The sequence below is a fragment of the Aythya marila genome, assembly GCF_965140915.1.
Source record: "Aythya marila genome assembly, chromosome: 4".
Taxonomy (NCBI): Eukaryota; Metazoa; Chordata; class Aves; order Anseriformes; family Anatidae; genus Aythya; species Aythya marila.
Window position 1 is genome coordinate 61,491,502 of NC_139045.1, and position 15,055 is coordinate 61,506,556.

Genomic DNA, 15,055 nt, shown 5'->3' on the forward strand with positions numbered 1-15,055 from the left:
AAGCTTTCCAGTTATGAAAGCAGTATTTGCTATCTTGCTGTGGTAGAGTATGAGCAGTTTATTTTTGTCTAGGGCTTTCTTGGAGTCTTGTGGGATCAGAATTGTGGGGCGGGGGAAGAACTAGCCAGTTGGGAAAATGGCAAACAGAAAACTAAGCTTTTTTTTTTTTTTGAAGGTGGTATTAAAGAGGAAGCTTTTTTAAAGACAAAACAACACCTGTTTTCTTCTTTTCTTTTATCAAACAATTGTTTTAAACACTTTAATACGTTTTTCATTGATGTAGTCAAAATGTAGTTACATCGTTATTATTTAAAGCTATGAGGATTTACTTAACACAAACTTTCTATATTTCAGAAACTGAAGTAACAGGGCACACCACAAATATTACTAATCTTCCTCCTGAAGTAATGGTGACCATTTTCAGTTACCTTAACCCCCAAGAGTTATGTCAGTGTAGTCAAGTAAGCACTGAATGGTCACAGTTGGCTAAAACTGGATCTCTTTGGAAGCATCTTTATCCTGTTCGCTGGGCCAGAGGTAAGTTAAATTTAATTATTTCTTTGAAAGCATGTCAATTACAGAGTTTGAGGCAATAGCAAATAATGTTTTATCAGCTGTCATGTCATACAATGATCCTGAAAGCTGAGCATTTCGGAAAGGTTGTACGCTTTTTGCGGGGGGCTGTCTTGAAACTTGGTTGAATTAAAAAAACAAACAAGCAGCATCAATAAAAAACAACAACAACAAAAAAAACAGCAAGATGGAGGCATGAAGAAAAGAAACACTGAGTTGGTCATCGCTTATGAATAGCTCTTACATACAAACTGTTTATTAGTTTTACTGAGGGTTGTTGTCTTCAGTTAATGTTAACAAGCATGCTCACTAGTACCACATCTTAATTATAGTGTAAGGGGTTTTGAGTTTTAAATACTGCTACTATTTCAGTAATATTTTCATATTATTGTGTTACTAGGTAGAGATAAAATATATTTTTGTCGGTTCCTGACTAGTATGTTTTCCTTGTATGCCTTGTGACTCACACCTAACTGCAGAGTTGAAGTTCAGAACAACAGAGTTGTAGCACTTCATTGTAACCTATTCTTGCTTTTTATATACAAACTTCAAAGAAACTGCATATGCTAGCTTTATTATTGGTTCTTTAAATATCTTACCTTGTACTGCAGTAAGGACTAAGAGGTGGTGTGCTCCAGCTTCTGTTCGTCAGACTTGTGTTCTTTAAAATTTTCCGCTGAGAAACATAATGTTTGCAAAAGCTCCTGTTCAAACAGACAAAATACTCTGTATTCTGTTAAGGCCAGTTATGAGAGACATCGGGGTGTATCTGTAGCTTAAAATATAAATATTAGTATTTGTCCAGACGTGTGTGAATATTAAACAATCACTGGAGTATAGCATTGCAGGCTACACAATTGATGCTGTGCCTGTGTTTGAGCTGAATGTGTTTTTTAATAAGCAGTATTTCATGTCTTTTAAGATATTAATAAAGTTAGTTTAAAACTTAAATTATTGACCTAAGAGCTAAGAACTCTTTTTTTCTCTTTGTACCTTTATGGCTTCTAAAGTCTGTACAGGGCAGAGAGGAGTTAAATGACTTTCTGTTCGGAATTAATTTTTTTGGCTGAATGAATCTGACTTACAATAATAGATTGGTCCCAGAGCTGGAGCGGGTATGTGGGGGGGGGGTTTCAGAGTTCTAATTCGTTGAATTTTCACCTGAATCCTAGTTAACTTTATACTTACATGCCACACAGAAGAGATAATTGGCATCTGCTTAAATTGGCCTGTTCCTGAACCTGGTTTTGGCACAACAGGAAGCCATTCCCATGACGTACTGTCTATACTTGCTAATGCAGTCGTTTGTGGAGAAGTGCTCTAAACTGGGTGGAAGCTTCTCAGATAGGAATTACTGCTGGGAGGGGAGGGGGGTGTTTAAAAAAATATATATTTACAGGCTTGGCTTAATTTTTAACTTTTTTCTCACACAGGCAGGGTTTTTGAGGCTTTCTCTGTATTTATTACGAAGGTGGGATAAAGCAGATGAGAAATGTCACCAAAGCCTTTTCCTTCAGTTGGTTGACAAATAGTTAGGATTTTGTTGTCTGTGTTGTTTGAATAAGAAACTATTTAACAGGGGTTGCTCTTTTTTGTGGGATAATAGGGTTTCCCACTACCTCACTAGTGGGATAAGCTCTTCCTGTCTCAAGTATACCTACACTAAGGGAGGCAGCAGACATACTTATCCCGAGCCCAACACTACAGCATACCCATAGCTTGTGCCTGTGCAGTAGCTCTTGGTGATAATGGGATTCCCTCACAGCTAAAACAGAGCTGTCCTGATACTTGTGTTCATCCAGATGTTCTAGAAAACGATTATCTCTTGATTAGTCATATAGATTATAATTGAGTTGTACAGCTGTTGTAAGTAGGCTCCTTCTGGGATTTGGGGTTTGTGCTCGTGGAATTGTCATGTGCAGTGACTAAAAACGGGCTAATAAAATACATTTTGATGGGCTATATGGTTGTGGGTTTCCCAAGGAAAACAGAAATGCCTCAAACCCAGTGCTAAACAAGAAGCTTGTGGTTAATTTAGCGACCATAAAGAACTTAGCACTTGTACAGTCCAGATACTCCATAATCATTTTTGTTATTTCTGCAATCATTGGTCCCTACTAAGGAAATAAGGACAGAAGGCATGTCTCAGGAATAGCATGATAGGCAATGATCTGTGTAATAGTACTGCAGTTGTTTCAGGGATCTCTAGCTTTAAAATATCAACCAAACATGACTTATGTCCAGGGTCAGGCCAACCTTAGTTGAGACAAATGCAAAATTTTTTTTATTTCATATGGTTAGATAAGTCACAATATACTGAGAAGTTATTGCTGTTTTCTGCTCTAATGAGAAAAGTTTGTGTTCATCTCTCTCTCTTGGTGAGTAGGTGATTGGTATAGTGGTCCTGCAGCAGATACTGAGACAGAACCTGATGAGGAATGGGTGAAAAATAGAAAAGATGAAAGTCGTGCTTTCCAGGAATGGGATGAAGATGCTGACATAGATGAATCTGGTAAGTAAATTCTGATTTTTAAGTTCTGAAGTTCTTAGACCTTAGTTCTTTTCTGAAGTTCTTTTTTTTTCTACAGATTACACAGCTATAATAAACTCATAAAATGGAGTCTCCTCGTATAAAATCAATTCCAACTACCATTTTTTTGTAGTTGATTCTATGTACATGGAATCAATGACAGATACAGCAACACTTACTTTTTTATCTAGATTAAATGCTTTCTAAGCCAAGTAGATTTATACGGTAAAAAAGAACTTGAAGTTTTGTCTAGGAACTACTTAGTGTTCCTGAAAGGAGTGCACTTTTTCCCTATTTTCATCCTGACTCTCAGATTGATGAGAATACAGGGGAGACATTGACAACAAAAAGGCAGCTGGTATTGATGTGCTGAAATAGCTCATCTAGGAGGTAGCAACCATGAGCACAGGTGAAAGAAGAGTTATGGGGATACTTCTGGAGTTAGGAAGGAGGTAAAAGACTTTATCTTCTAGAAAGTTTGGGTGAATCATACTGCATCCTAATGTGTTCTAGATTGAAAGTAAAACTTGTCATAAGCTTTTACATCATGGGATGTGAAATGCCCCATGATGTTATATTTCAATTCATTAATCAAGTCAGTGGAAATAGCTGCCCCAGACTGCTTTGAATAGTTCATAATCTGTAGTAAATGTTTCTCAGAGTCCTTAAATGTTAATTTTCTGTTAAGTCTTTTACTATTTTTACTTGCTGTTGGTGTTAAAATCTTCAGGATTGTTGGAAGGACCAACAAGATTTTAAAGATGGGGCTGACATATGGAACTAGAATTCAGCAGAAGTTTTGATGTAGGGTACTTTCTGAAACCTAAGCCCTAAGCTTTGTTAGGCTTTCTTTGGTTTTCTGGTAACTTCTGTAACGTAAGCTGACAGTGTAGATTCCAAATGACTTACAATATTAAGTCTTCCTCTTTTTTTTTCTAATTTTTCAGAAGAAGCAGCTGAAGATTCACTTGCCATTAATATAGCACAAATGGAAAAACGTTTGCTTCATGGCTTAATTCAAAATGTCCTCCCACATGTAGGCTCCTCAGTGAAGACATTAGTACTAGCCTACAGTTCTGCAGTGTCTAGCAAAATGGTATGTAACTTGAAACCAGCATTTAATAATTGTGGCTGTGCAGCCTGGAATTAATAACCGTTGTGCCCGAGTTTAAAGCACACTGGTTGTGAAAACAAGTTGCAATTCAAAAGAATGTAAATTCATATGTTGTCTCTGACATTATTTGCAACCTTGGCTAGACTTTGCTGATTATTCTTCCTTTTCCAGGTTAGACAGATCCTGGAGCTTTGTCCCAACTTGGAATATTTGGATCTCACTCAAACTGATATTTCAGACTCTGCATTTGAAAGGTTAGCTAATGGTTGTTTTTTAAAAATAAATAAAAAGGGGGAAGACATTCAAGTGTGTCCTTACTCCATTGCCAGCATGAGACCGAAATAAATCGGTCAGGGTTCACACAGAACAAAGGACTAGACCAGAGCAACAAATGAATGAAACGGCCATTACCAAGTTCTGCTTTGCTATTTACTATCTTGTCTTAACTATTACAAATTTATCAAAGTATAGATAACACAAAATTAAATTGTTATGTATAACATTAACAACTTTAATTTTTTCATAGATTTAATTTTGGGAGTTAATTACTGTAGTTTTTGGTCCGATACAGCCAATAGCATTTGGAATACTGCTTTTTAAGTTGCTGATCAAATGGTGGGGAAAGTTCTAGGGCCTAGGTGTATTACTGTGGACTCCTGAGTTTTACAAAAGTCTGCAGAAATTTCATTAAAACCAGTGGGATGATGCATAAATATGGAGCCAGCACAAACGGGTCTTAACGTGATACTGCAACTCAGTGGCTGTTTATGTGCAGCAATTTAATCATACAGTGCTCTCAAGTTGTGTGTGCTAACAACACAAAATGTTACTGGCATGGTAGCTTGTAGAAGATTTAACTGAAATAAAGACCTTTATGGAATTTGCATGCTTCAGAACTTGATCTTTTTGTGTCAGTCTCCCATGAAATTTAGATTCTCGGTCCCTCCTTATATCTGTATTTCCAGCCTTAAAATCTGTAATTTGAGAAAATGGATTTGGTTTGCTGTAAATGAAAATAATCATATATGGAAAACATTAACTGTGAATAGGCAAAGGTTAAATCAGCTATATACTGTTATAGTTAATAATGCAGCAATGGTACTGCAGATCTAATTTCAGTTTCAGTTGAAAAATACAAGGCTGAAGGGGTGAGTTTGCATTAATGTCAAGGTCTGTTTCCATAGCAATCTAGGAGTAATCACCTCTATGGGATAATTAATAGCATACACAAAGCATGCTTCAGGAATTCAGCTATTCTTTCTGAAACAAGTGGAAAGTTCTTGAGAGAAAGACATAGGGTCTAAGTGCACTGATACTTGAGTATGGATAAACAGGCAATCTTAAACTCAAATAGGAAAGAAGTATTAAAATACTTTGAACTGAATATTACACCTCACGTTTCTTTTCTTTGTGGATTTTACTAATTCAGTAAGTTAACTTCTTGGAAAGCTGAAAAAAGTGAACTGTATGATTTCTCTAAGTTGCTTGGCTCTTGGTACCAGCATTATGCATGGCAGAAACTGCTTTTTGAAGTTGTTGTCCCATATGTGTTTGGTCTGCTGTATTTAAAAAATTACTACATGTTGAACAAATACGGACTTCTTTATCTAATCTGTGAATTAATAAATTATCTCCCTTATTTAATCTTTTTTTTGTATATTTATCCATAACAGCTGTTTCTGAGCAAACATAAGTCATTTGTTTCTTCTGATTTCAGTTGGTCTTCACTTGGTTGTTGTCAAAATCTTCGCCACCTTGATCTGTCTGGATGTGAAAAAATCACGGACGTGGCAATAGAGAGGATTTCCAGAGCTCTGGGCATCATATCAACTCACCATAACAGGGGTTTTCTGAAAGGCTGCAGAAACAGGAATGCTAAGACCTTGTGGAAAAACAGAGAGATTACTCTGCAGTCCAGCAAGAAGTATAATTGTTTGCATGAAATCAACAACGAAGACTTTATTGAAGGGAGAGACAGTGAGCATCATTGGACTGACCCTGACAGCTCAGAAAACTTCAGTTCTGCGTATGTGTGGATGCTAGATGCAGATGATTTAGCTGACATTGAAGATGCTGCAGAGTGGAGACACAGAAATGTCGAAGGGTTTTGCCTCATGGAACCAACATCCCCCATTAATTGTTCTGCATCTTGCTGCAGTAGAGACATTTATGGCTTAAGGACTAGAGGGTGGCAGCAGCACTGTGCTTCTACTGACTTGATTTACTGCGGTCACTCATTTTGTTGTGCTGGGACGGCACTAAGAACTATTCAAGCACTTCCAGAGTCCTCTGCACTGTGTAGGAAAACAATAAGGACTAAACAGTCAGAGAAAAAAGACTTAGCATACTCTGGGAGTGAAAAACCAGATGAAGAGACTGCACGAGTTCTTCAGTTTCTCAGTCTGTCTGGGTGTTACCAGATCACAGACCGTGCTCTCAGGTGAAAAGACATTTCTGAGCTATTTCGCTGCAGTAGGGTTTTTATTGGTACTTGTTGCAGTTGGGTTGCTCTGGGTTATATTGGCCTAGTTTCAGTATAAATATTTTTACTGAAAGAATCTGGTAAGTCTTAAGTGATCTTTGCATCCATTTCAAAATATTTATGGTACCAGACTTGAAAGCTTTCTCCAACTTTTCCCTTGAGTAAAAGGATTCTAAAAAGCTTTTTTTGACATCTTCCCTGGAATAAAGTACTTTGATAAATTCATTTGCAGTAGGCAAATGGACAGTATTTATTTATACTTCTGTATTTGATTTGTAGTAATTTCTTGTTAGGAAATTCAGTGTTGGTTCACTCTTTTTCCATTATGTCTGCTAAACTTTTTAATACTCTTGAAACTTTAAAAACAAACCGTAGTAACATCTCATTTAACGTGTATGACTGGTGACATAACTTTTTATGTGCATAAGAACACATAAAACATAACTTCATATAACGTATAAAGCATAGAAATTAGTTGAAGTTAGCTTGAATGTTGAGCCAGCTTCACAAGTCACAAAATTTGCAATGTGTGATATGTAATTGATATTTTACATTGTGTCAGCAAAGTGCAGTTATTGCTTCATAATGAAAATGGGACAAGACTGAAATACTTGAAGTCACTCGCTCAGATGTGCGGTAAATAGCTCTGGGGACTAATTAGAGCTGCTTGGAATGTGAAGGCTTTTTGCCTACCTGTACCGTATGCCGTAGTCAACAGAGAATACATGGGGCGCTGCTGGCATTGATTTGCCTCTCCAGAGGCTTCATCCCCATTTGATGAAGACCTCAGAAGTGCTAACTGTTCAAATGTCTCTTTGCAGCTCTTTTGGTAGTTAAGCTTTCACTTCAGTTAGCTGTGCTTTGTCTTTGAGCCTGATGCTGTCCGAGCACTGGAGCAGCCTAGTGCTGCTGAGTGTGGCTCACTTGGTGAGGAGTAGGCAGTGCTGCATGTGGCTGGCCTTCTTTTATGGCTGCATCCTCTTGCACCAAAGGAATACTTGATCCTTGAGTCACAGGAAGGGTTTAGTTGTGGTGCTGGCTTCTCAGTGCTTTTTGGATATGAGGGAATACCAAGAATTGAGACTGTATTCTGCAGTAAGTGTTTGTTGCACTTACCAGGATAATGACATCTCCTAATATTATATTTGCCAGTTCATTTCATATAAACTGCTAGTTGGTTCTGCTATTAGCAGTTCTGTTTCCATCTTCTGATGGGAGAAGGTTGTACACCCGTGCTCTTAGGATGTGAAACTGAAAATGCCTCGGCTTGAATCTGATGCATGTTGGTTCAAGCTTGTGGTGTGGTGGTATTTTTTTTTCAGATTAACTTGCTTAGCTGTCCCGTGAACTCCCAATGAAACAAGCAGGCTGGCACAAAGTGTTTGGTCAGATGTAATATATCTGTGAGGCTGCTTTATCAGCAACCAGTAATTCTTCTTTACTTGGAGGAAGAATAGCAAACTTCGTCAGAGTAACGTGGTGGTGTGTTGGCAGAGAGGCTCTGCTGGTAAAGATTTGGCAGACTTAAGAAAATACAAATTTGGTTTCCAAAATCACTTGAACCAAAAAGTTATACTTAAGCTTTCGGAAGTGTTATGCACCAAAAATTGCGAACATCAATTCTCTATTTCCGTTTTCAGGATGGGTTGAGAAATACACCTCACCTTGGAAGACTCACCAGAAATCAGTAGTGTTTTGGAGAAGCTTGTCATGCCAGTTCTTTGAAATAAGTGGTCATCTCTGGAGTCATTAATGAACAATGAACAAAGTGATTTCCCACTTCAGTCCATTTCTGTCAAAGGAAATTGTTACTTTCTGTAGGGAGTGGTTCATTTTTCAGGCCTGTTGCACAGCTGCAAGGGTGATGCACCTCATAGAGTGCCAGACTGCCAGATTTAAAGCTAAATCATTCATTAGAGGTGTGCTTTTGTTACAAGCTGCTAGTAAATTGGTGACTGGTGACACAGTGGAGTACAAGTCAGTCTAGTGCTGTGCAAACTCTTAATGCCTCTCTTCTGTCTGTTAACAGGGCGCTGACTCTGGGAGGAGGACTGCCACACTTGGAACACCTCAACCTCTCGGGTTGTCTCACTGTCACTGGGGCAGGCCTGCAGGATTTAGTTGCTGCATGCCCTTCGCTAAACGATGAACACTTTTACTACTGTGACAACATTAACGGTAATGTTTTTCGTGAAGATGTGAGGTTTTTCTGGGGCGTGACCTTTGGTTTAGGGACACTTGAACAGACAAATTCATAGAATCATGGAATTATAGAATGGCCTGGGTTGAAAAGGACCTTAAAGACCATCTAGTTTCAACCCCCACCCCTGCTCTGGGCAGGGTTGCCAACCCACTAGATCAGGCTGCCCAGAGCCGCATCCAGCCTGGCCTTGAATGCCTCCAGGGATGGGGCATCCACAACCTCACTGGGCAAATTAGAAAATGAGACAAAACAAAGAAAAACATGCAAGAAAAACTTAAAAAAACAAAAAACAAAACAAAACAAAAAAAAAAAACTTTTTTCTTGGCTGCGTAGCACTGAATTTCAAATATTGATTACAAAATCACAACTGTTAAGTCAGTTTTTTGCTCAAGTCTTTCTAGTACAGTTCTGTATTACCTAGGAAGACACTTCTAGTCCATATATCTCTTAATTCAGGTCAGCATAAGTAACAGAGACTAGAAAGTAAGTCTCTTTATAGACCCTCTTCCTCTCTGTCTTTTTCCTGTAAATCATGTAGTTGTATGTTTTCTTTGTGGCAGTAACTTGAGAAAGAGGCTTAGAATGGCACTAAAATTACTGTTTTTGGGAAAAAATGATGTGTTTTATGTAAACCTCACAAGTTACAGTGGGTTTGGTGTAGAATACCATCATGTGTCCTTGTAGATAATGTAATTTAGTTGTTCTGGTTTTGCTTAACTTACTAACTTAGGGTTGGATCTCAGCTGGAGAAGGATCTGGATAAATGCATAAAATACAGTTATGGTGGAAGGCTTTTCAGTGTTTCCCACACTGGAATTTGGTCTGTTATGTCAGGTCCAGTAAACATTCATAGTGTTAGAGATGGAACCATGGTGTGATTTGTATTCCGTGTGTGAATTTATAACAGGTAAGTGCAACAGAATGGAAAGGAAAAAAAGGATAACTGAGGTGACAGAGTTTTAAGAACTACAAGAACTAATTGTGTGTAAAACAAAATTATATTTCCCTGATAGTTCATGGTGCTTATCTCAATTTGCATCTATATTGAGCTACAAGCACAGCAGGGTATCCCTGCTATATTAGGATGCTGGAGCTTTGGAACTGCAAAAAATAAAACTTCACTGACATTTGGGAATTCAGTACATTGAAATTGATGTAGGATGACGTGCTTTATTGGATTGGATCCTAACGTTAGAAGTTAAAGTATTAAATCACTTCTGCTTCCATAATTTTTGGACTTCTCTGTGTACTTTTTGGCAGATTTTTATTTCAATGCATTTGTTTTTTTGTTACCTACTTCCATTCTATTTGGACTCTAGCTTTTTAAAACCTCCTTGCAAACCTCCTTGCATTTCAATATGAAAATTAAGGTTCCTTTTTAAAGTCCTTCTCTGACTCTCCTTCCTGCACCGTGTTGAACTTAACGATGTCTTCAAAGACCAGTTAAAAGCCTTTCGCTTTTACATCTTTATTCTTTGCTATTTTTCTTCTGTTTCCACTTGTCCGTAATACCAGACTCAATATTCTGGTTTGTCTTTAGCTGTTTCTGTCTCTCCCCATTGTTCTAGTCCCTAAAACAGTGTCATCTTAGTTCACAAAGTCAGAATCTCTTGTGCAAGTCCTCCACCACTTTAAAGCTTGTCTGTTCTGTAATATCCCAAAGAAATTATTTGTATTTAAATAGAATAATTTCTGGAATAACTCTGTAAAGGTGTCCTGATCCTCTTCCTGTTTATTTCCTTTCTTTTACTGACTGTTGGAAGCTGTGAGGCTATAAGCTCTGCTCTGTAAAGCATCTTGCATACTTTTGGATGAATGATTCTTCTAGAGAGAAGTCAACAGGAGAGAGAGGATGTAATGGTCCAACTTCCTGTATCTGTTGAGAAGTAGCATTTTTTTTTTTTTTTTTTATGAAAGCCAATAAAAACTTAGAGGTGTCCTAGCAAAATTTGGAAGTGGGAAATACCCTTTCATAACTGAATTCTTTGCAGCTTTATCAGGATACCGTTCTGTGTATTTTCACCCAGGCCTCATGGTGATAGTGCTAAACAAATGCCTTGTTCTCCTCTGTCGACAAAAGGATTCTCCTTGAACAATTTCTATATTATGTGAAGTATCTAAAGTTATCTGTAGGGAAAGTAAAAGCCATTTTATTTATATCAACCCATATCTGAAGCTGTTTACATTTCTTTGCTCATACATAGATTGTATTATTAAGTGCTGTAAAAGATTTGTAAGGATGTGGAGAATAATTGCATAATTTTCTTTGCCCACCAGCTTATCAGGGATTGTTTTCGGGAAAGCATATTCTGGGATCATGTTGGAAAACCGTCAGTCTTGCGGAACATAAATGGAGCCAACAGCATGGAATTTAGCAGTCTTTGATTTAATAAACATACCATTTTGTTGTCTTTGACATAGAAGGGCTTTACCTTCACCTACAGCCTGTGTTCAGATTTCTTGTTGTATAAACCCAGAGCCTAACGTGCGTGGCTTCACTGGATATTCTTTGTGGAGATCTGGCTGGACTTGTTTGGTAGGCATGTTGGTGACTTTCAGATGTTCAAGTTGGGTCAGTCACAGCTGTAGTAAAGCAATAACATGCTACAGATGGTATCTGAGCCCACAAACCTGCACACACCTCCAAATTCATTTTCTGTTTGTTTATTGTTAGTATGAGTCCAGTTCTTGGTTTGCGTAGTAATGCTTAGTTCCAAATCTCTGCCTGCTTTGCCCTGCACTGCAGGCTTGAGTTAGGCAACCCTCAGCTGCAGGTGATAGCTCTGGTATACTCCCCTCCTAGTTGCTGGTCTTGTGCAATGGCTGAAACATTTGATGGAAGAACACTAAACTCAGTAAGAAAGTTTAAAGTTTAAACTTTTTAAAGTTTAAACATTAAACTAAATTCTTAAGAGTTACAAACTTAAGTTGCAACAGGTATTTCCCCACAGGCAGCTTAGTCCAACTGTGCTCAGTCTCCTTACTGCACTGCCAGTTTAAAGTCCTGCAATACAGACAGCTCCAGGCTCCCTGCTTCCTGGAGCAGCACATCTTCGCAGCTTTTTAGTATCAATTCAATTTCTAGATTTTTATTTTTTTAAGAGTAGTCCTCAGGTGCGGTAACTAAAGGAATAGGGCATTAATAAAATGAAGTTGTGATCCTGCTTCACTCTTTTCTTCTGAGGTTGGGAACTCATTGTTCACGGTTTGATCTGTCTTCCAGCAATGGAGTTGAGAACTTTGAAATTTTTGGTTAGAGTATGGACTCCCGTGTGCAGATTTATATGGGAGCACCTTGTTGCTTTAAGGGTTTGGACTCTCCCTAGGTTCTCCAGATACACAACAGCCACTCTTTATGAGAGTGTCTTGGTTAACTTCATCAAAGGTTAATAGAGGGTAACACTCAAACAGAGATTTGAAATGAATGTTGGCTTTACATGTTTTCAAAGGCAGTGCTTAATTTGATCACTTCTTTGTAATTCCCCTGTAAAGTGCTGCTTTTGCTATGTGGCCATCCAATGTGGTATGTGCTGTTGGGAGTGAAGGAGCCTCTCGCTGAGCTGGAATCCTCAACCTTTACAACTCATTTTCCTTGCTTTGGGCTGTGCCTTCACAGTGGTGGCTATGAAAATGAGCAGTCCTTCCTTCCCTGCTGTCCTTCCTGGTGTCGGTGTTAGCCTTTCTGTTCCTACTTGATAAACCAAACCAACAACTGGGGGAGCTGAAGGCTTTTTTCATCTCAGATGGGTTGGGGATCCGTTTTGCTGTATATCCACGCGTATTTCTGCTGCCACAGGTGAGAGCTTGAACAAGTGGCTAAAGGGACATGGTGGCAGCAGGCAGGTGTACCGGGCTGAGGGGGCTCTTTCATCATGGTCCTGGTCTTGGTTGGCATGGGTGAAATGCTTAACTGCCTCTGGGAGATCTGTTACGTGTATTAGTGAAACAAAAACTAATGGAGTTATCAAATAGCTGTGCTCCTTGCTTAGATTGCCAGCCATGGTTGTATTAATATTTGAAAACCTTGGAGCTGTTCAGCAGGAGTAAGCAGACCTCTCCTGTGGGTCACCTGAAGTGCCTGAGTAATCAGAACTAGATTTAAAGAGCATTACCGTAATCCAGTTTAGAGGTAACCAAGCCAGCAGCGCAGCCTGCGGCAGGTTAGATGAGAATCCGATTAACTCTGCTTCCCCAGGTGAACGACCCCAACACTCACTGAACCCACTTCACTGCCAGCACTGAGCTGTCAGGAGAACAAGAGGGGCCCTTCTGAAAACGTCAGCCCTGCTGTAGGACCTAAAAAGATGATGGCACTCACTGGACTGTATGCAGCTCCCTTGTTACGGTCTCTGTATTGCTTAACCTGGTGCTTCAGCGAGGTGGAATGAATGGGAGCCCTTGAATGTGGAGTCTAAAAAAAGATAATATTTTCTGGCATTTCCTCTCATTTAACGGCCTCTTTAAATAGAGACTGTTTGAAAACAGAGTCCAGTCTGAGGTCAGCAGCAAAAAGTGGAGAAAACAGAAATTGGGAAGTCAAAGAGTTGTAAGGACAGTCAGATGTAACACCGTTAGGAGAACAAAAATGGTCCCGTGACTGCCAAAAGGAAAGGTAGCGAATGTTGCTGTCTGTGTCAAATGCAAAAAGAACAAGCTAAGGAGGACTGGGATACCTACAGAGGAGATGCATGACCAGTGATGGAGGAGATCGATTAACCTTTCAAAACCTAAGAATGAAATGACAGTCTTAACCAAACAGACTTGCTGTTAAAACAGTTATTGCAAGAAGGTAGTAAATATTATTAATAAGCAGAAATATCTTCAAACTACAGGAATTGCCTGGATGTGCTCAGAAGCAACACAAAGCAGCAGATCTCAGCTGTGCTTTGAAACCCGAGCATTGTTTCGTCAGAGCTCTTTGTTAGAGGCTCTAAAGGAAATGCAGAGTTGTCAGGAGGTTTAGATGTGGGACAGGAAATGCAGCACAGGAGGAAGCTTTCACTGTGATGTGGTTAATGTAACTTGTAAGTCAGTGCCTAATAATTTAGGAGATCGTAAATTTTTGAGATGATGCAGTTTACTTACAAGTTTCAATGTTCTTAAAGCAGTCTTAAAATCATAAACTTGAAGACTGAAAGGACAGGAAGAAGGGGTAAGGCTTAATGGTCACTGGACAGGATCTGGGAGCCAATGCCTCTCCCTTGCCCCCAGGAGCTCTGTGCTGGGTAAGTTCTGTTCAGCACTTTGGTCATTTGGTGCGAGAAATGGAATTACTTCCAAGTTTCGAATGGTACTGAGCTGCCTCTAATATTGATGCTGGTGCTGAAGATTTCCACAAGGACTTCCTGAGATCTTCGGTAGAGCTTTATGTGTGGCCGTATGTCTGGGAGCAGTGCAGTAATCAAACTGATTGCATGGAACTGAATTCAGAGCCGGCAGCTGCAACTGGACGATGATTGCAGAGAGCTGTCAGCGCTAATTCTGAGATCTTTCCTGTTTGCAGCAGCAGCCAGAAGAGCCAACGATGTTTTCAACTCTGTGAGATCACAGGGGTGTTGAGAACAAGATAGAGGGTGTCGCTGCTTGTTCCTGGAAGCCTCGGGGCACCCACACTTGGAGCTGCTGCATGCAGTGTTGATCTTCCTGTCTGGTAAAGTGTAGGGACTGGAGTTTCAGACAATGTGGAAGAGGTCTACTAAGAAGAGTTAGGGGATGGAGCAGTCTTGCAGGGAGATGCTTGAAAGGCTGGAACACTTCAGAACACTTCAGTCCATGAATGAGAAGGCTGAAAGGGAGATGAAGGTCTGTGAAGGCAGTGGATGACGTGAACGTGCAGCAGCTTACTGAACTCTGCAGTACTGCAGCTCAGCGACAATTGTTACAATGAGTAGGTGGTTGATTTAAAACAGATGCACGATGCAGTGAATTTCTAGAACTTGGTCCTGTGGGGAACTGTGAAAGCAGTTTGTATCAAAGCATTAAAATGGGGTTAAACAAATTCCTGCACTGAGAGCCATAAACAAATACTGAAGGAAATGAGCTTCAACATCTCGTAACCCAGTACTGAATGCTGTGGGCAATGGGAAAGGTCTGTACAGGGGCTTCTGTGACTGCCCTGGACAACACTTGCTGTTGGCAGTGCCAAGTTGGCGC

At 39.5% G+C, this 15,055-nt stretch overlaps 1 protein-coding gene across 2 annotated transcripts in view; it reads left to right on the plus strand.

Moving 5' to 3' along the window:
- The window catches only part of FBXL5 (F-box and leucine rich repeat protein 5), a 35,737-nt gene that overhangs the window by 18,410 nt on the left and 2,272 nt on the right, over positions 1–15,055 (plus strand). For both annotated transcript variants that reach the window (XM_082759023.1, XM_082759022.1), the window contains exons 5-10: positions 355–537; positions 2,960–3,085; positions 4,051–4,199; positions 4,389–4,471; positions 5,935–6,657; positions 8,729–8,877. In XM_082759023.1, coding sequence (XP_082615149.1) covers positions 355–537; positions 2,960–3,085; positions 4,051–4,199; positions 4,389–4,471; positions 5,935–6,657; positions 8,729–8,877 — 1,413 coding nt within the window. The remainder of the gene's footprint in view (positions 1–354; positions 538–2,959; positions 3,086–4,050; positions 4,200–4,388; positions 4,472–5,934; positions 6,658–8,728; positions 8,878–15,055) is intronic.